The 20,407-nt window shown below is 42.3% G+C and overlaps 1 protein-coding gene across 1 annotated transcript in view; it reads right to left on the bottom strand.

The window, feature by feature from the left end:
- Window positions 1-12,858: 12,858 nt before the first annotated feature.
- Window positions 12,859-20,407, bottom strand: part of FAF2 (Fas associated factor family member 2) — a 54,204-nt gene continuing 46,655 nt past the window's right edge. The window contains 7 exon segments of the mRNA XM_079144322.1: window positions 12,859-13,688; window positions 19,548-19,565; window positions 19,567-19,602; window positions 19,604-19,627; window positions 19,629-19,694; window positions 20,212-20,366; window positions 20,369-20,382. Coding sequence (XP_079000448.1) covers window positions 13,506-13,688; window positions 19,548-19,565; window positions 19,567-19,602; window positions 19,604-19,627; window positions 19,629-19,694; window positions 20,212-20,366; window positions 20,369-20,382 — 496 coding nt within the window. The 3' untranslated portion in view covers window positions 12,859-13,505.

Here is a 20,407-nt window from a genome sequence, read left to right as displayed (position 1 = left end):
GAGGAGGTCATCCACGTACTGAAGAAGAGTGATCTGAGGGTGGTTGGTGTGGAACTCACCAAGATCCTCATGGAGTGCCTCGTCAAAGATGGTGGGAGAGTTTTTGAAGCCTTGTGGCAGTTGGGTCCAGGTCAATTGTCCACTGATTCCCTTGTCAGGGTCACTCCATTCAAAGGCAAAGATGTCTTGGCTTTTGGGAGCCAATGGTAGGCTGAAAAAGGCATCTTTAAGATCTAGCACTGTATACCATTGTTGGTTAGGAGGGAGGGAGCTGAGGAGGGTGTACGGGTTGGGGACTGTCGGGTACACATCCATTACTCTCTTGTTAACTTCTCTCAGGTCCTGTACTGGTCTGTAATCATTTGAATGGGGCTTGAATGGGGCAACAGGGGGGTGTTCCAGGCTGACTGACATGGTCTCAGGATTCCCGCCTCCAGCAGGCGCCTGATGTGAGGTGTGATTCCCAGTTTTGGCTCCCTTGTCATTGGATATTGGCGGACTCGGGCAGGTTCAGCTCCCGGTTTTCAATTCAGTATAGAGGGTGGGCGATGATCTGCCAGACCTGTTCCCCCAGTTTCTGCCCAAGCTTGAGGAATGGCTCTGAGCCAATAGTCCATGTTATCACTGGGTGGCTCGGGGACCTGATGCAACCCTTGCTCATCCTCTAAACTAATCATAAGCACACCGAATCTGGGTTGTCCAGATGAATCGTAGCACAACTTAATCTGGGTTGTCCAGATGAATCTAAGACTGGCCCAAAACTAATTTGGGCCCCCATCTTGGTGAGCAGGTCTCACCCAAGGAGTGGGTATGGGCATTCTGGGATCACCATGAACGAGTGGGATACCCGGCCCACGCCTAAGTCCACTGTTCTTCGGATAGTCCATGAGCATTTGTTCATCCCAGTGGCCCCTTGTACCCAAGAAGTCCTGGTGGACAATTTGCCTTGAGGTTGTAATAATACTGAGTTTTGGGCCCCTGTGTCCACCAGGAAGTTGATGGGGGTCCCCTCCACTTTAAGGGTTACCCTGGGTTCGGGGGAGGGGAACCGAACCCTGTCCCCCCGCTAGTCGCTGATGTCCCCAGATTCCGTCACCAGCACCTTGCGTCTACCTTCAAAATCTTGGGTTTTTCTCCCTGCCTTACTGGGACATTCCCATGCCCAATGTCCTATCTTCTTGCAGTAGGCACATTGGTCTTTCTGCACTCTAGGCCTGAATCGGTCCTTATCTTGCCCAGCTGCTAACTGCCTTAGTTGTTTCCTCTTTTCTCCGGGAGATTCTGCAGTAGCCGCAAGTAAGATTTTAGCCATGTTGTGGGCCTGCCTGGCGTTTTCAGTTGCCCTAACTTTTCTTTCTTCCGCTATCATCCGAGTCTGTCTTTTCTCCGGTGTCTCCCGGTTATTGTAAACCCTCTCCACCGCCGCCATCAAGTCCTGTATACTCTTTTCTCCTAGCCTGTCAATCTTCTGCAGTTTCCTTTTGATATCTGGGGCTGCCTGGTGAATGAATGCCATGATCACCGCAGCCCTCGTTTCAGGGGCTTCTGGGTTCATAGGAGTGTATTGCCTAAAAGCCTCCATAAGTCTTTCTAAAAAGGCGGCTGGACTCTCTTCTCTACCTTGCTGCACAATCACCTACCTTGGCCAAATTGGTGGGCTTTCGTGAAGCCTCCTTGAGACCCGCCATTAGAGTCTGGCGGTAGACCCGGAGCCTCTCCTTACCTTGGGTTGTATTGAAGTCCCAGGCGGGACGAGACAGAGGAAAAACAGCAATGATGGTGTCTAGGTTGGTGGTTGGTTGCCCATTGTCTCCTGGAACCAATTTCCGGGCTTCCGTCTGGATACACTCCCCTTCCTCTGTTGTGAAAAGGACCTGGAGGAGTTGCTGACTGTCGTCCCAGGTCGGCTGATGGGTGAACAAGACGGTATCTAAAAGACTAATTAAATCTTTAGGATTGTCAGAAAATCGGGCATTTTGGGACCTCCAATTATAGAGATCACTGGTGGCAAAGGGCCAATAATGGTACTGCTGGTTTCCCTCCTCATCAGGGGACCCCATGGCCCTGAGAGGAAGGACCATTGAATCTGCTGGTCCTTGATGCAGCAGGGGAGCCTGCCCCGCATGGCTCCTTGCTGCGGGTACCGGCTGCTGGTCCTGTGACCTGTTGGGTGGCCGCAGCTGTGCCAGCCGGTGGGGCTGGTTCAGGGGGTGCTGGAACCCTAAGTTGATATGGGGGAGGAAAGATGACTTCTTCCTCCATGCCTCCCTGAAAATAGAACACGAAGAATGCGCGGGAGGCAGAGGGTTTAGGTTTGGGGGCCATCTTCCTTGCAGATTGTGTCTTAGTGCCAGAATCTTCCTGCTGGAATAAATGGTTTTAACCAGGGAGGGGGATTTTCGACAAGATCCTCCCAGACCAAAATTAGGGGATTTGTTCTGGGTGCTCGTTGGGTCCTCTGAGAAAGACACCTTGCTTTTACACTTCTGATATTCCAAACATCAAAGGTTCCCTCAGGCGGCCAATCTACTCCAAAAGTGGGCCATTCGGATCTGCAAAGAATCCTTAGTTTTCCTTTCTTTATGTCCACACTGAGGTTAGTATGAGCGCGAGCAAAGCGCATCCTTAAAATGATCAGTCACCAGAGTCAAGGGAGTGTCGTGTGAGTTTGTCCCATGTCATCAGTCAAAAAATAGTCACAAACAAAAGGACTTAAGAAAACAGACAAAAGAAGAACAGAAAAAATGCCAAGAGGTCGACCTAAAACAGAACCAAAAGTAAACCGACGGCTCACGCTGTAACGCGGGAGCGACCCACGACCGGTTTTCAATCCTACAGGAACTTGACCAAGTTTCAAGTTCTTCAGGGTGACTTACATTCCCTTCAGGAGGGCCTGGAATGTCTTCCAAGACCTCCGTTGGAGACCCTCCAGTGCGTCCGGCCTAGGTCTTCTGCCAACTCTAATACAAAAGGCCTCTACAGGAACCTGACCAGTTTCAAGTTTCTTCAGGGAAGAAAAGGCACCACACACACAAAGACACAGACACACTTACCAGCTGGTTGATCGACCCTCCGGTTCGGGAGTCCCCAGGGGTCTTGGGGGATCCCGGGCGAGCCCCCAACTGTTGTGCCCAGATCGCGAATCCCCAAAGACCCACCATGGAGCTGTCTCCGATGCAAAGCAAAGGGTCTTTATTGCAAGCTCGAACTCGGAATCACAGCGTCACTGACATAGCAGGTACTGCTGAGAGTCCCGAGTCTCCATTCAGTGGTGATTTTTATGAGCTCCACAGTAGAGCGGGGAAATTTGAACAAAGCAAAGTACAACAGTTGGCTGATATTCCAACATGTGAGGTTTGGCATGTTTCCATTGGCTTAGGGTACCCAGGTCTTAACATATTGATATATATGGTTTGGAAGTTAGGCATTGGCTAACATTGGTTGTTTGGCCAAAGGCCAGTCCTAATCTAGTAGCCTTCCTGGAATCGGCTACCTAGGCCTGAAATCTTTCATGCCCTAAATGCAGCCTGTCATGGCCGCGGTTTAGCTCCCTTTTCAGTGTGAGTATAATCAAAAGAAGTCAGTTGTTAGCATGGAAAAAGGGAGAAAGAGGACTCGGGGGGAACAGGTAAACAAAAGGAAAAGCGAGCAAGAAAAGTAAATAAAAACAAAAATTTTCAATAAGGAGAAAAAAGAAAATCTACACTATAACAGTCATATAGTAATGAAACCTCCCAGTCTTCAGTAGCCTGATGCATGAGATAGTACCTGACAATGAGCTCCAGTCTCAGCAGGCATCTCAGGATGAGTTTTGCCCCACCTAAAGAATCAGAGATACAGCTTCCGGGATTATCCAAGATGGCCACTCTGGCTTCGAAATGTGTTGGCAAAATGGGGAGCTGCAGCTCGTGGCATGGGCAATGTCGGCTTGGAGGTCTGGAGGCAGGGTGCAGTCAATTGGTATGGGGCTACTGGTGGTAGGCAGTCGCAGTCGGTCTGGGGGTCCTGGCGGGGGGGAGCAATCAGTTGATGTGAGGTCCCCAAAGGCAGGGAGTGATCAGTTGGGCTGAGCGATCCTGGAGACAGGGCTCAGTCAGTCCGGCCAGGGGTCCTACAAGTCCTGGCTGTTGTCTCAAAATGGCGGCAGCCACGTGTAACTAAACCTGGAGGTACTGTGACAGTGAACTTCCAGGCAACAGGAGGTAGCTGGTGCTCCACTGGCAGTCTATGGTCAGTCTGCTGACTGCTATTGAATGATTGGGAGGTGAACCTCAGGCCGTTGGGGTGATGGGTAGGGGGAAAGGCAGGTGATGGACAGGCAAGAGTGGCAGGCAAATGGCAGATGGTAGGCGCCCAGATAGTGAGCAATCAAGAAAACAGATATCCTCTGCTTGAAACCTGAGTTATGGAGCGATAAGGAACACAGCCTCCCTCTAGTCTGCCATCTTGGATCTCCCCCACATCCCTTCTTATTTTTTATTTATTTCTTCATTTTTGGTACTAGGGATTGAATCCAATGGAGCTTAACTACTGAGCCATATCCCCAGCACTTTATATTTTTTATTTTGAGGCAAGGTCTCACTAAGTTGTTGAGGCTGGCCTTGAATTTATGATCCTCCTACCTTAGCCTCCAGAGTCACTGGGATACAGGGAGTGTACCACAGAGCCAGACTATTTTTTATTTCAAGACAGTGTCTCACTAGGTTGTTGAGGCTGGCCTCCAACTTGCAATTTTCTTGCCTCAGCCTTTTGAGTTGCTGGGATTACAAGCCAGTGCCACCCACACCTTGCCCCAACCCAAATCTGGTGTGTGGTCCTCTTGCCTAATGCCCTTTACTGGCCCTTAGGACAAAGTATAAATTCCTTTTAGTTCACAAATCTGAACTTTGATTTATATTTGTACGAATAAAGGGCAAGGGACATTATTCAGAATCAGTAGATGCTTGGGAACTTTTGCATTCAAAAAGGTCTTGTAAAGGTCGATTAAAATGGTAATTAGGATGTCCCAGGTGACCTTAGGAGAAGGTCAGTGGGAATGAAAGTACAATTACAGAGGCTAAGAAGTGGATAGAACCTGATTGTGCAAATAATTCCACCAGGGAAGGAGACAGTCTGGTGACTTGTGGGTAAAGCAATATTGAGGATTTTTTCTTTTTTCTTTCTTCTTCTTTTTTTTTTTTTTTTTTTTTTTTTTTTTTTTTTTTGGTAAGGGTGAGGATGCAAACATTTTTAGAGGGAAGAGTTCCAAGTGATTCAAAAGGGAATAATTGGTAATGTTCTGGAGATGATGGTGACAGATGGGAGACTAAGCACACATTCATACACTGCTGGTAGGAATATAAATAACTTTTCTAAACTACAATTTGGAGATAAGACAAACATTTTTTTAAAGTAAGAATTTCTATCTCTTTTGACTCAGAAATTTCACTTCTAGGATTTTCTCATCAGTGCTGAGGATCAAATCCAGGACCTCATGTATAGTAGGCTAGCCCCCAGCCCCTGGATTTTTTTTTTTTTTTTCCCTCCCAAGAAAACAAGCTTGGTACCAACTGTGGTGGCATACACCTGTAATCCCAGCAGCTCAGAAGGCTGAGGCAGAAGGATTGCAAATTCAAAGCCAGACTTAGCAATTTAGCAAGGCCCTAAACCACTTAGTGAAATGCTGTCTCAAAATAAAAATAAAAAGGGGCTGGGGGGCTGGGGTTGTAGCACAGTAGTGGAGCACTTGCCTAGCGCATGTGAGGCACTGGGTTCGATCCTCAGCACCACATAAAAACAAATAAATAAAAGTGTTGTGTCCGTCTGCAACTAAAAAAAAAAAAAGATTAAAAACCGGGGGCGGGGGGGGAATGCTAGGGAAGTGGCTCAGTGGTTAAGTGCCCCTGGGTTCAATCTTCAGTACCAAAAAAGAAAAATTAAAATAAAATATAAAAATAAGTGAGGGATGTAGCTCAGTAGTAGAGCACCACTGGGTTCACTCCCCAGTATCACCCACACACCAAACAAATGTGTGCTACTTATAATAGAATCCCATTTCTATAGAAAAAAAAAGTTTTTATGTGCAATGAAAAGTTCCAGGAAGATATACATAAGAATATTAATACTGGACATCTCTGGACAGTGTGGTATTGTTGCAGAACAAGGCTGTCCACAGAGGTTCTTAGTCACCACTTCTTGTTGTCATGCTGGAAGGATTTCAAATGATTCATTTAGGAGTAGCAGGCATGAGTTTATTGTTGGAATTGGAAAAGGGAAAAAGGAACACCCTCAAAGGAAGAAGGGAGAGAGTGGGTCCTTTCAGAGAGGAGAGGAATGGTGTGTCCCTCTAGCCCTGTTTTTATTAGGGGTCACAGGGAAATTCCCAGACTCCTGCACAGGCCCACCTCTTGATGTTTGGTAGTTGGATTGCATCCATCTTTCAAGTCCCTGCTACACATGGTCTTACTCCATGAAGGAGATATTTTACTATTAAGATGGCATGCTTAAGATCCAAGGCAACTTGGGTCACTTTGGTCTGCATTGGCCAGTTCTAATTGCAACTTGTTTTTACGTATTTTATGGTTGGGGACATTGTTTGAATTATCCTGTCTTCCTGAGTCTTGGAATCTGATCTGTGTAAAGGTAACAAAAGTCCCCCTTCAAGGCAACCCTTGTTCTTTTTATCTACAGGGAAGAGTCCTTGGGCCTGCATTTCTCCTGATAATAGAAGAATCCAGAATTCCATGACTCAAGTCAGGCAGGGCCAAAGCAGCCCTCAGACAAATTGCCCTTTAAAGAAAGCATGAAGGTCAGCACAGTAGGCCCAGTTCACAAAACCAACCCCCAACTTCATATTCCCACCACTTGTGTCTCTCTGCCACCTATCAATCAGTATTACAATTCTTCTTTGTTGTCTTTTCTGTTTCTTTTATACTTCCTAATTTCTCTAAATTTTTTTTTCCTTTTTTTTTTTTTTTTTTTTTTTAATCAGGGATTGAGCCTAGGGGCACTTAATCACTGAGCCACATCCCCAGCCCTTTTATTTTTATTTGAGACAGTCTCTCTCTAAGTTGCTTAGAGCCTCACTAAATTGCTGAGACTGGCTTGAACTTGTGATTTCTCCTGCCTCAGCCTCTCAGGTTGCTGGGATTTTAGGCATGAGCCAGTGTCCAGCTTCTAAATTTTCTCCCTATGAAAAATAATTAAATCTTAATTAGGAAAACAATTTATAAAATCTTCCCCTTGCGCATAGAGGCAGATTTCAAGAACAGGGTAAACTATGGTTGAAAGAATTCAGAAGAGGTCATCAGCTCTAAAGGAGCTATCAATTGCAAAGGCACAAAAGGGAATTTTCCAGGGTGGTGGCAATATTTTGGCATCTTTTAGTTTGTGTGTGTGTGTGTTGTGGTAGTAGGAACTGAACCCAGGACCTTGCATGTGTAGGCAAGCCCTCTACCACTGATCTTGCATCCCCAATCCTGAGTATTCTGCTGCTTAATTTTGGTGGATACATAGTTAAAATTTTTATCACACTGTAGATTTAAGATTTGGGCATTTTACTGTATGTAAAGTACATCTCTTTTTAAAAAATATACCATCAGACCAAAAGAGAAAGAGAAAGCAGGTGCATTACAAAACAATTTTGAGGTGAAAAAGGAAGATAACAAAGTTCTGTGGCAAGAAAACTCCTTTCTGGTGGCAGGACTGTTGTAGTAATGAGCCTAGACTAGGGCGATGTAGTTGGGCTTGGATTTGAGACAGTTCCTTTGCAGCAGAAAGGCATGGGATCTGGATTAAAGGAAGGGGCACTTACCACCCAGGTTTAAGGAGTATGCAAGGAGAGAAACCAAATGGTTGCATTGACTAGGGAATTGTAGGTTGGATTGACTTGTATTGGAATAGAGAATGAAGACAAGAAAATAGGGGAACTGAGATGAGTTGAGTGGAGAGGAGAGGTTTTGAGGGCAGAGCCGGGACAGTGGGAACTGGAGATATAAAGGTGGTCAGAGGGATTGGGCATGAGGCCTTCAAAAGTGAAGTGGTTAAAGTAAAACATGTCACTGTTAGGAGAGAGACAGGGAAGAGGGACACCATACTTACAGAGCATCATCCACCCAATGCCAGATAGTTTGTACACACTGACTCATTTAAACAGTACCTCCACTTTGCAAGGATGTACTATTATAATATTATAGATGAGGAAACAGGTTCTGAGGTCATTAATTTGCCTTAGATCATACTTAGCAAACAGTGGAATAATTTCAAGTCCCAAAGCCTCTTTCTACCATACTCAACTGACCTATAGGGACAAAATTTTAGGGAATCCACATATGTAGAATTGTAAGGTTCCTAGAATTAGTGGAGGTAAAGATATAATCCAAATAGATGGCATGTGCTTCAGCACTGTCCCTTTAGGACCATGCTTCAAGTTGGCAATAGAAATACAGATTCTATACCTTTTGGCCAAGATTCATGGGAATGTGACCTCTGTTTACATTTTGTTTGTTTTTAAGCAAGTGGAATCTTCAAAGGAAAACTAGGTCCTCAATTTAAGGGGAAGAAACCTGAAAGTTGTGGGTCATCCTTCTGAGAGTTACCCAAGAGGGGTAGAAGGGAGGGACTAGGGTGGTAAAAGGCTCAGGAAGCACGGTAGCTGAACTCATAGGCATGAAGAAGGGACCTGAGGGCTTGGAGCCCCATCAGGACATAGGAATTCCAACTGTAATGCTGGAGAAATGTGTCATGAAAAGTTATATCATGCATGAGTTGCCAGCAAGCAAAGCCTAAATTTCACACTCCTCCTCCTTTCTCCTTTCTCCACGTCTCATCTTTAGTGTGAGTAAACTACAGACTTCTAAAACAGGAATAGGAGGTAATATTTTACCAATGCCTAATGTGTGCTGGCATCCTGCACAAGCTGCAATTGGTCCTGTTTTATAGCTGCTGAAATTTAGAAAGAGAGCTGATATGGCCAAAATCATGGTATCAGTTTGAATTCTCCTTGGCTCTGTTCATCAATGGCAATTTTAATACACAAGCTTCACAGTCAATTGTGAAACATTTAGTGGCTTCCTGACCTTAGGTGAATAAATCTTCCAGATCTAGACTAGAGGCGATGTTCTAGTTCACATTAAGAAGATGGAGTTCTACCTCCACCTCTCTGGATAAGCAACTGCGCAGACTTTGAAGGTGACAAGAATTCATAATTCAGGGGGATGTGATGATTCATGCCTATAATCCTAGCAACTCAGGAGGCTAAGGCCAGAGGATTGCCTGCCTGGGCAACTTGTGAGAGCCTGCCTCAAAAATAAAAAGGGCTGGGGCTGTAGCTCAGAGGTAGTGCAATCCCCAGTACCACATGCTCACAACACACGAATCTATAATTCACAGGCATGAGTTCTTAGCACAGGAAAAAACAGGTGGAGAGAGATGAAGAGAAAGGCTGAAGCTTAAATGAAAACAGGAGAAAAATATCCAGGAGAGGAATTTCAGTAGCCCAGAATCTGTTAGATTGTAGTTACTTCTCTCTCATCACTTTTGCCAGGATATAGCTGTTCTAATAGGAGAAAATAGGCCTGGGATATAGCTTAGTGGTAATTTGCCTAGCATGAGTAAGGCCCTGAATTCAATCCCTAGCACCATCAAAAGAAAAAAAAAAAAAAAAGTTGAAGCAATAAACTCCTTATGAAATGGAGTTATTTCTGCAAGAAACTGTTCCTTCAAAATACATCCTTATGGGAAAAGGGGAACAAACAATGCATCTAAAGTAGGTCAGTTGCTTCACACTTTTTTTGGGGGGGCGGGTGGGATGGGGCTTACTGAGGATTGAATCCAGGGCACTTTACCACTGAACTACATTCCCAGCCCTTATTTCTGAAGACACAGTCTAAGTTGCTTAGACTGTTGCTCAGAGGTTGGCCTTGTGATACTCCTGACTCAGGCTTCTGAGATGCTGGGATTACTGGTGTGTTCCACCATTCTTGGCCAATTTGTTCTTCAAATCTATCCTGAGGATGATGACATGTTTCATTATGATTGAGGAAACTAAATTTTATGGGAGCTAAAAAACTCACCTGAGATAGAAGCTGATAAAGGAAAACCAAAATTTAATCCCAGATCTGCCTGCTTTCTATACTACTATACTGCATAAATTGCTATTCTCACAGGGATATAATATAGATATATTTTAACTTTTTGGGGGGGGGGTACTGGGGATTGATCCCTTACCATTACCATTGAGCCTACACCCCCAGCCCTTTTTTTTTTATGCTGACACAGAGTTTTTCTAAGTTGCTGAGGCTGGCTTTGAACTTGTGATTCATCTGCCTTCGCCTCCTTAGCAGCTGGGATCACAGGTGCACTGGCTTCTGGCTTCTTGGCAATGGAATGTCCCATTTACTCCCCTAATATTTTTCAACCTTTCCTTCACACATGGAAAAAGATCTGTCACACTTCTACTGGACAGAAAGACTCATAACCAGTTGTGAAATTTTTGTTATAAAACATTTAATGTTAACCTACAATACAATGTAAACCTTTATGAAAAAAATTTAAAGTACACTAGATTTCTTCAGGAAATTATCGCATAACTATTCAGCTGCAGTACAAGTTGGGGCACTGCATCCTTTGTGGATGGATTTTCTGTTGCTGCGTTCCTCACAAGTCCTAAAAAACAAAACAAAACAAAACAAAAAAAACCAGTTGTAAGGTGGAGCTCCTTGTTCAAGCACCAGGTGATAATATTCCCCCGACTTTGTATTCTGGGGGTTACCACTCCTTCTTATTTTCTGAAACTCTTTCCTTGGCCTTGGCACCATTAGTAATTTTCATAATAACTGCTCAGTTGATTACAGGTTCTTTTAAGTTTAGTTTTTTAAAGAGATATTCTCCTTCCGCCATTCCTTCTTCAAATCTCATGGTAGAGGCAAGCAAGGAGAAATATTTGCTGCAGGAAATTCTGCAGAAGTGGAAGAAAAGATCAGAAGGATCCCACCAAGGCTGCAAAAATTCAACTGACCCTAGTGGATTTCTTTGCTTGATCATTTCCCATGGTTATTCAGCTGTATCTACAACTTCAGTTTTGAGAGTGCAGAACAAAACTTGAAACAAGTGTTTTCTTCAGTTGCTGACTTGCCATTTGAAATATTCCAGAGGTGATGTGGAAATGAGCAAATTTTTGTAGTTTACCAGCATCTCAGCCTTTTCTCCCTTGCAGGTCCCATCAAGCTCCTGGAGGTCCTTGGGAGTAACAGATTGTATAGGCATTAAGTGACAAATTGTGCAGCCCATTTTTCACCTTCAAGGAAAGGAAATGGCACTCAGGCAGTAGTACTAGGGGCTGCAAGGAGGCAGGCACAGGGTCTAAATAAAGCAGAACTGTTTCAAAAGGGACTAGATACAGGTATGTGCTTCTGCTAAAGCTTCTTGAAACCTATAGTAAATTGGCAGGCCATTCCAAGAGTTGTATTGACAGAGGGACCTTGTCTTAATATTCTGGCATCTGACCTCCTTTACTAAACAGTTATCAAAGGCAAGAGGCATAAAGTGCACATTGTAGAATGAGATTGAGTTATTAAGGGGAGAAAAACAAAAACAAAAAACTTCCCCAAGAAGGTGTGGGCAAAATACTTACATTGTACACCTAGCCTAATGAAGGTCCTTCACACCCTCCCATGTGCTGCCAGGGAAATAGCTGTGAACTGCAAACAGAGAGGGAGGCTCTAAGTGGAAAAATTCCTCTTTGCATGGATGCTAGTGAGCAGACTTCACCTAAGGTTGAGTGGAGAACATAATTTACCTGATGTCTACTCTAGACACACTCAATTTGCGAGAGGGTGTTTTTCCACCCATCTGGCCTTGGGACAGCAGGAAACCAAGTGGAAGAATGATAGGCAGGTAGGAACAGAACTACTTTCCCTACAGATGATGTTCTATCCCTGTGCCAAGGCCACTGGGAAATTCTCACACTCCCCAGGTGTCATCAATGAGGTACCTCCCTCAGTCCCATGATGTTTACCCCAACAAACCTGCAGAGGGCTGCAGAGAACAGTAAGTCTATTACTACTACTGAAGAAAGTGGTCGTTAGGTTTTAGTTAATCAAGAGATAAAACCTTTGGAATGACATATCTAGCAAGTTATAGTTTAAACCTGGCCTGAAACCCCTGCCCCTCACAGCATGCTAGCAACCATAGGACTTCCAAAGGCTTCTGTATATAAGTCTGCACCCATCTAGCTACTGAACAATAGCATGTTAATACATGGCTTGACCCATATACCCATTATTATAAACTCAACCACAGACAAGTGACATCCAGAGGTGAAAAAAAACCTACTACTTCAATACAGCAATAGAGGGAGAGGATCCGACTGCCTCCAGCTGTGGCTACATCAGGAAGTGATCTGTGCCTTTTCAACAGCTTACAAAGGCTGGGAGTCCAATCTTGTTTCCCTTCAGGACCTCTCCTCTGGTTCCATCCGTAAAACATACTTCCACTAAGACAGGCAGGGCGCTTTCATGTGGTTCTGCTGGCTCCACAGCAGGCCATGCCAGTCCTTTGGAAGGCACCAAGCTTGGCAATTCAGAAAAGCTGGGAGAAGCAGCAGCAGCAGTGTCAGAAGAGGAATGCAGAGCTGCTATCCTTTGGTTCAGACCCTTCACCACCACCTGGTACAGATTCCAAGGCAAAGCTGCAATTGTATGTAAAGGTGAATGTTCACCACACACATGGGTGTAATCTGTACATATACAGCCTTCGTGGGGCTACAAACAGATTTTCTCTACTGCTCCAAGTGGGGGTAGACAGGTGGCAAGAAAGGACAGCAAGAGTTGGACCAAATGAATGACCTCTCTGGGAACATGAGAGGGGAAATAGCAGAAATAAGCACGAACCAGCCCGGGGCACCTTTATTACACTATTATGGGCTAAGGGAGCCCAGGGCAAAAACTCATATTTAAGAATTGGCTCTTTATCAAATAAAGTTAAGGAAAAGAAATACACCTATGTCAGCCTCATTCCTTTGGTCATTACAAAGCAAGAGAAACAATGTTTTACATAAACTGTGGCAGTTCAAGGAACATCTCTGTTCTGTGCTTTCTCTTCCCTCTCTTCTCCAGAGGTAGGAGAAGCAAGTCCTCAGGAGATGCTGCTGTAGCTGGTTGATGGAGGTTTTTCACTTTTATTTTCCATAAAAGCAAGAATAAATGGGAACTAGTGGGAATGTCCCCTTCCCCGGTTGGGACAATGGACGGGTTGGAGGTGAAGAGTTTCCATTCACTTGGAAGATGCATGGTATAGAAGCCATAGGGAAGGGTGAGCTTGCCAAGTGGGTACGTTCACTGCTAACCTTGTGCACGCACACAGGTTGTGACTCTTGCAGGCAGCATGGTTTCTGATCCTTCCTTAGGATGCAGCAGTCTTTTAAAAAAAATATTGTATTATAATAATAATAATATGAATTTCTCTCTTTTTTTGTTTTCTCCATTTCTTTTAGGGATTAGGGTGGGAGGGGAGAGGAAGAAAAAGTGTCATTCATCTGTTAGGTCCTGAACAAAGAGAACTTCTGTGTGGCTGAGTCCCGCCTCCTGCAGTGTAGGGGGGTTGGGCCATTCCTCTGAAGGAACACAGGGCAGTACCCGCCGGGGAAAATTGGCTTCAATCTGAAACTTTTCAGGGCTTTCCTTCAAAGAGAATAAGAAGTCGTGGATTACCTGCAGAGGTCATAGAGAAAAAGAATGATAGTGAGAAAAAGAGATGCATGCATCACTACAAAGTCAAATGTTGCCCAACTCTCCCTAGGATGATTCTGGGTTATAAATTAATCATATTACACTGGAAATTTCAGGTATTTCTATTTCCCAGAACAAATATAATATATAAATATATTATAATAAAACAAATATAAAAAGGCAGCCCTTTAAAATAAATCACCCAAGCATGATACCAGTCCTACTCTGAATTGATTTCATCTGTTTCTTCTTTGACAACCTATCTGAAATAAAGCTTTTTTTTTTTTTAACTTTAAAATACTCACAAAGTTACAAAAAATCTGGAAGTATAGGATATAGAATTTTTGTTTTTCTTTGAACCAGGTCTAAGTGAGCTGCCAACCCGATGTCCCATCAACCCAAAATACTTGAGGGTATGTATGTTTTACAAACAGGACAACCTTCTACATGATGACAACACTGCCATCAAAATCAGGAAATGTAATTGACATATTATTACCATAATACAATATTCCTCAGTATTCATGGGAGATTGGTTCTAGGACCCCAATGTGGATACCAAAATTCACAGATGCTTAAGTCCCTTATATAAAATCATGTAACCTTAACTCATTTCTAGATTGCTAACAATGTAAATGCTATATAAGTCATTTCTATTCTGTATAGTTTAAAGAATAAATAATGACATTAAAATTTCTGATCTGTGTTGTCTGAATCCATAGATTGTAAAACTCACAGATATGGAGGGCTGGACTATGTTACATTATTTGGTCCCATTCAAGTTTTGCCAGTTGTCTTTTCTAGCAAAATGACCTAGTTTAGAACTATTATATCTGCTATGACTCTGATCTCCTTTAGTCCACAACAAATCATTCAATTTGTATAGAGTACAGTCAAATATTTTATAGAATGTCTTTCAGTTTTCTGTTTACTTATAATCAAATTTGAGTAGTACATCCTTGATAAGAATATTTCAGAAATGATACTCTATTCAATGCTTCCTCTTCCTGTTGGAGTATATTTTCAATTTGTTCCATTAGCTAAGATGCTCATTTTGATCACCTGATTTATCTGGTGTTTGCCAGGTCTCTCCACTGTAGGTTATGCTTTTTCTTCAGTTAGGATCTAATTTGGGGGGGAAGCACTCTGAAACTATGAAGATATTTTGTTCCTTAAACATTTACATTTATTTGTATCAATACAAATTTCTGTCTTCCTGTTTTATTCAATAGGTTATAATATTGCAATCACCATTTTAATGTTCAAACTATTCCAGATATAGTCACCATGAATGGCTGCCTTCAGTGTCTAATATGTCTTCATCAATTTCTTAACAATTCTTTGCTTTCAGGGATAAGATGTTCCAGGCTGATCTTTTATACTCTCTTCCCTAGTCCTGGAATTAGCCATTTCCTCCAGAGAGATCTGGTGGTTCTTTGTGGTGCTGGAGATTGAGCCCAGGACCTGATGCATGCCAGGCAAGTACTCTATAACTGAGCTTAATCCCCAGTTTTTCCTAATGGACAAGTGTATTCAAAAGTCAAGATCTTGGTGCTAGATATGCTCATTTTGACTGGGAGTTGCTGTTTCTAGGCACTCACTATGGAGAATATGCCTATGGATGGATAAACACATACACACATTCCTACGTTTATATGTGTATAAAACCAGAACTTAAAATCTGTAAATCTGTGGCTTATGACATATATTCTCCTTACTATGTTCAGGCTTTAGGCACCCAACCTGAGCTATCTGGGCTCAGATGACTCTTGCATTGAGTTGCCATACATGTAAACACACTCTTCACCTGATCAAGATTTGACACTCTTCAGGAAGCTAAGGCAAGAGGATTGAAAGTAGAGGCCAACCTGGGCAACTTATTGAGACCATGTCTTAAAAATAAAATTAAAAAAAAAAAGGGTTGGGGATATAGTTCAATGGTACACTACTTGCCTAGCATGGGTAAGACCATGGGTTCAATCTCAGCAGGAAGGGGGAAATATGATGCTTTTCCATGGACTTCCCTCTGTGGGAAAGCCTTCCTCACACTGTTCTGGCTCTGAGAAGGTACAGGTAAACACTGAGTGCAAAGTGGGCAGTTAGCAGAACTCATATTGCTAAAACTTAAAATGTGAGCAAGACACCTGTACAATAGGCCATGGTTATTTCTCCTGGTCTCTTAATGCCCCACATTAGGGACAGGCACAACCTAAGGCCCTCTCCATCATGCATTCTATTTCTATTAAAGACTCTTGGGGATATGTTATGAAGTACACTACTTTTTTTCAGGTCAACCCCAAAAATGAGGAATACACCATTCAAATTATCCTTCCTTTTTTGGGGGAGAATATATATTGTTTTGTTCTCCCTCTCAGAACAATGAATTTTTTTGATTTATTCTCTTCTGCATGAAGCAGTCTTTCTCTCCTTTGTCTTCAACTCTTTAGAGATTTTTAAGAAGCTACAATTTTAGAATTTATAGATTAAATCTATTTCCCCCTTATCCAATGACTTTATAAACTTGTCACATTTTAGTCCAACAACTTCAAGCATTTTCTGACTCTCTGCAATCTCCATTAATATTAACTCTCATTTTCTTAAGATCAGTTAGAATTGCAACATATATTCTTGGTATGAGCCCAAAACAGTTTTCATCTGAGACTGAAATAATACATTTGTTTCTTTTTTTCTTTTTTTCCTGGTGCTGGGGACTGAACCCAGGACCCTATGCATGCTAGGCAAATGCTCTAACACTGAGCCACATCCCCAACCCTGAAATTATACTTTGTATATCAATTATTGCTTGGGAATATCTAATATTCTTATAAGACTGGCATGTTTTCACTTACCAATGAAAAGAGTTGACACCACCAATAAACATGTCACCACATTATGCTCCTTTTGATTTGTGATGGACATAAACATGAGTATGTGGTTGAGTATAAATTGGATCTCTTTTTGGGGGGGCAGGGGCACCGGACACTTAACTCAGGAGCACTCAACCACTGAGCCACATCCTCAGTCCTATTTTTAATTTTATTTAGAGACAAGGTCTCACTGAGTTGCTTAGTACCTAACTTTTGCTGAGGCTGGCTTTGAACTAAAGATCCTCCTGTCTCAGCCTCCCAAGTTGCTGGGAATACAGGCGTGCACCACTGTGTCTGGCTTAAATTGCATCTCTCTCTCTATCTTTTTTTTTTTTTGAGGTGCTGGGGATTGAACCCAGGACCTTGTGTTTGCGAGGCAAGCACTCTACCAACTGGCTATCTCCCCAGCCCAAACTGGATCTCTTTTATATACATTTAAGAGAAAGCTAGATGCCACTTTTCTGCCTACTCATGGAATCTAGAGATTTTTCTATAGTTTATTCTTTTTCATCTTAGCATTTTACTGCTATTAAGAGCTGAGCATCACATGCAAAATGTCTCATATAATCCTTGAGATTATATGTGAAGAGTTGAGCTGACAGGAAGATGACACAAGGTCTTCAAGAGCACTAAAACACTCTAAATCATTATTTGGTTTTATGTTGTTACCTCTGTGAATGTTAAATTCCAGGCCAGAACTAGCACTGCATTTCTCCTCCTTTATAGTTTTTTCCCCTCTGCAAGCCCAATTTACAACCAAGCCTCAGCTGGTCATGATGTTCTCTTTCTTTCTTCCTTCCTCCTTCTCCCCTTCTTCTTTCTCTTCTCAATACTGAGAACTGAACCCAGGATGTTTAACCACTGGGTTACATCCTATTATTTTTTATTTTGACACAGAGTCTTGCTAAACTAGTTAGGGTTTTGCTAATTTGCTGAGGCTGACTTCAAACCTGTGATCCTCCTGCCTCAGCCTCCTGAGTCACTGGGATTATAGGTGTACATCACCATGCCCAGTGTGATAGTCTTTTTTAAGAAACATCTTTCAATGAGGAACCTATTTACAAGTGTTTAATAATTAAATAGTTGAGAAGCAGTTCCCAGTGGAAATAATGAAGAACGATACTGGCCAAATTATATTGTTATATTGTGTGCATGTATGAATATGTAACAATAAATTCCACTATTATATATAACTATAATGTATCAATTTAAAAATGAGAAAAAAAGAAAAGAAAAAAAAAAAAAAAAGAAATAGTTGGTTCCCCTTTACTCACAGGCCTATTCTTATTCTTATTCCACATTTTTAATAGATTTTTTTTTTCTCTAAAACTCTCAGAAGAGTAAATTGTGGTTAGTTTTTTAATATATAGTTTTATCTATCTGACTTTTGGGGCTAGAAACTCCATGGAGCTCAGATGTACAAACAGTGAAACTTAGTAATGCAAGTTAAAATCCACATGTAAACATGTAGTTAAGAAACACAGGGAAAACCAGGAAACATGGTTATCACATATTACAGGGAAGGTACTCTATAAGGCACAGTCACAGTTAGAAAATCCAGGGACTGGAGATGTAGCTCACTCAGTGTACAGTGCTTGCCTATATCATGTGTGTGTGGGAGGCATCTTAGCTTCAATCCTAAGCACTAAAATCAATCAATCAATATCCAAAGTTAGACATGTGAGCACTTCCCTCAATATAAATAAATACATAAATAAGAGATAAACAAAATGAGAAAGCTATTTGTTTTGCTCTAACCTGGAAGCCTCATAACCTCCCTGACCCCTGCTGGTACTGGGGATTGAACTCAGGGCTGTTCTACCACTGAGCTACATTCCCAACCCTTTTAAATGTTTTTTTTTTTTTTTTTTTTTTTTTTTTGAGGCAGGGTCTTGCTACATTGCCAGATGGACTTGAACTTGCATCCTGTCTCAGCTTCCCGAGTAGCAGAAATTATAGGTATGCTCCACTGTACCTGGCTGATGTTTACTCTTGATTATTTTAATGATCAGAGGAGTGGCAGACTACTATAGCTGTAAAGTGGTAAGGCTACCTTTTAACACTGATATAACAGAAACTGTCTTTTGTTATAAACACCAAAACTGTATTTGGCTGTTTATTATGAGTCAGACATAAAGTTGAGCACTTTATATGAACTTAATCTTAACAATCCTATTAAGGAGTATCTATTACTATACCAATCTGACCGATGAAGAAATTCATGCTAGGTATGTTTCCCAACTAAGGAAATATATCTAGCAACTCTAGTAGTATAACAGTTTGGTTTTCATTCTGTGAGACTCTTAAGTGTCTCTGCTTTTAACTACGTACCTATGGAAATAACAAAGACTACTGTATGGATTCCAAATACACAAGGAACCTCAGGAAGTGGGAATTCTTATGTGATGAGAAGGGCATAAGGAAGAGATAATCGCACCTGAACTACAGGTACACTTATATTCAGATATGTAATGTAATTCAGTGATTCTTAGGTCACTGAAGACAGAGCTTTCTCTAAAAAACCAAGGGTTCTGATGTCAATGCCAAAAGAGAACATGGAAGAACCTTAAACACATAAGGCATTTGTGGGACATCTTTGTCTTTTTGTTTAGCAAAGCTCAAACATTGTGATGAAAGAAAACCTTTAAAAAAGTGCTTTGAGCCGAGAGCCAGAACTGAAGAAACCTTCAATAGTTTATTGTACTCTTCCTGGTGTTCTCTGATGTCACACCCATCTCTCTTGGTTCCTTCCCTGTTCATCAGAGCTGTAGATACACCAATAACACTTTCAGAAGGCTAAGAAGGGGCTCAGTGGTTGAGTGCTTGCCTAGCATGCACAAGGCCCTAGGTTAATCCCCAGCACTGCAAAAAACAGAAACAAACAAAACAAAATAGAACAAAAACAAAAAAGGAATGAAGGCTATAAAAGCTTCTAGAAGTCACAAACACTTCAACCCACTTAGGTGATGCTTACTGTTAGAGACTGTGAAAAAGTGGAATCGTCTCTCTACTCGAGAATCATTGGGTAAATTTGAAAATTATCTTGACACTTTCAAGGGTCCATCTGGGAAGGCTCAGGAGGCAAGCACTCCAACTTCCTTTCCTTTTCCTCCTGTAAGTTCTGTAAAGACAAAGCAAAGGTGAGGCTACAGCTCAAACAGGATTGTGAAGGTTTATTGTGCGCTTCCAAGGAAAAACTAATAACTAATTACTCTCAACAAAAACCCTTGGCAAGAGATAAGAAACAACTCTATGGCAGCACATGTATTATTTGCTGATCACATTCAGGTATTGGAATTATTTGAGGAAAAAGGGAATGGGTTAAAAGACACTGGCTATAACCAAGAGTGAAATAAGAGCATTACTGAAATGCGCTATCGGCTAACACTGGTATTATGAATGATAAGGGAAAAAAAATTGTGAATCACCCAAAGTTATAACATAGCTTTTCCTTTCATGTTTTCTTTTTTCACATATCTGTTTTTAGGATTTCTCTAAGTTTTCCAGGCTGGCCTTGAACTTAAGATCCTTCTGCCTCCGGGTAGCTGCAATTGCTGGTGTGTGACATCACAGGTTCCTTTCACACTTAAGCAATCTCAGTGGTTTGGGAATCACAGAGAAGAGGTATGGTCCATCACCTGTCGCCTTCTCTCCTCTGCCAGCTTCTGCTGTTGTACCTCCTCCTCCTTCCGCCGCTTCCGTTCTCGTTCCTCCCTTTTCTTCCTTTCTTTCTCTTGGTCAGCCCTGAGAGAGGCCAGGTAGGCCTCATCCTGCTGTTGTCTCAGCACCTGGTCTGGTTCCTTTCTTCCCTATGACGGATCAAAGTATAAAAAG

Source organism: Sciurus vulgaris, assembly GCF_902686455.1.
Source record: "Sciurus vulgaris genome assembly, chromosome: 6".
Classification (NCBI taxonomy): domain Eukaryota; kingdom Metazoa; phylum Chordata; class Mammalia; order Rodentia; family Sciuridae; genus Sciurus; species Sciurus vulgaris.
This window is presented reverse-complemented; position numbering and strand designations above follow the sequence as displayed.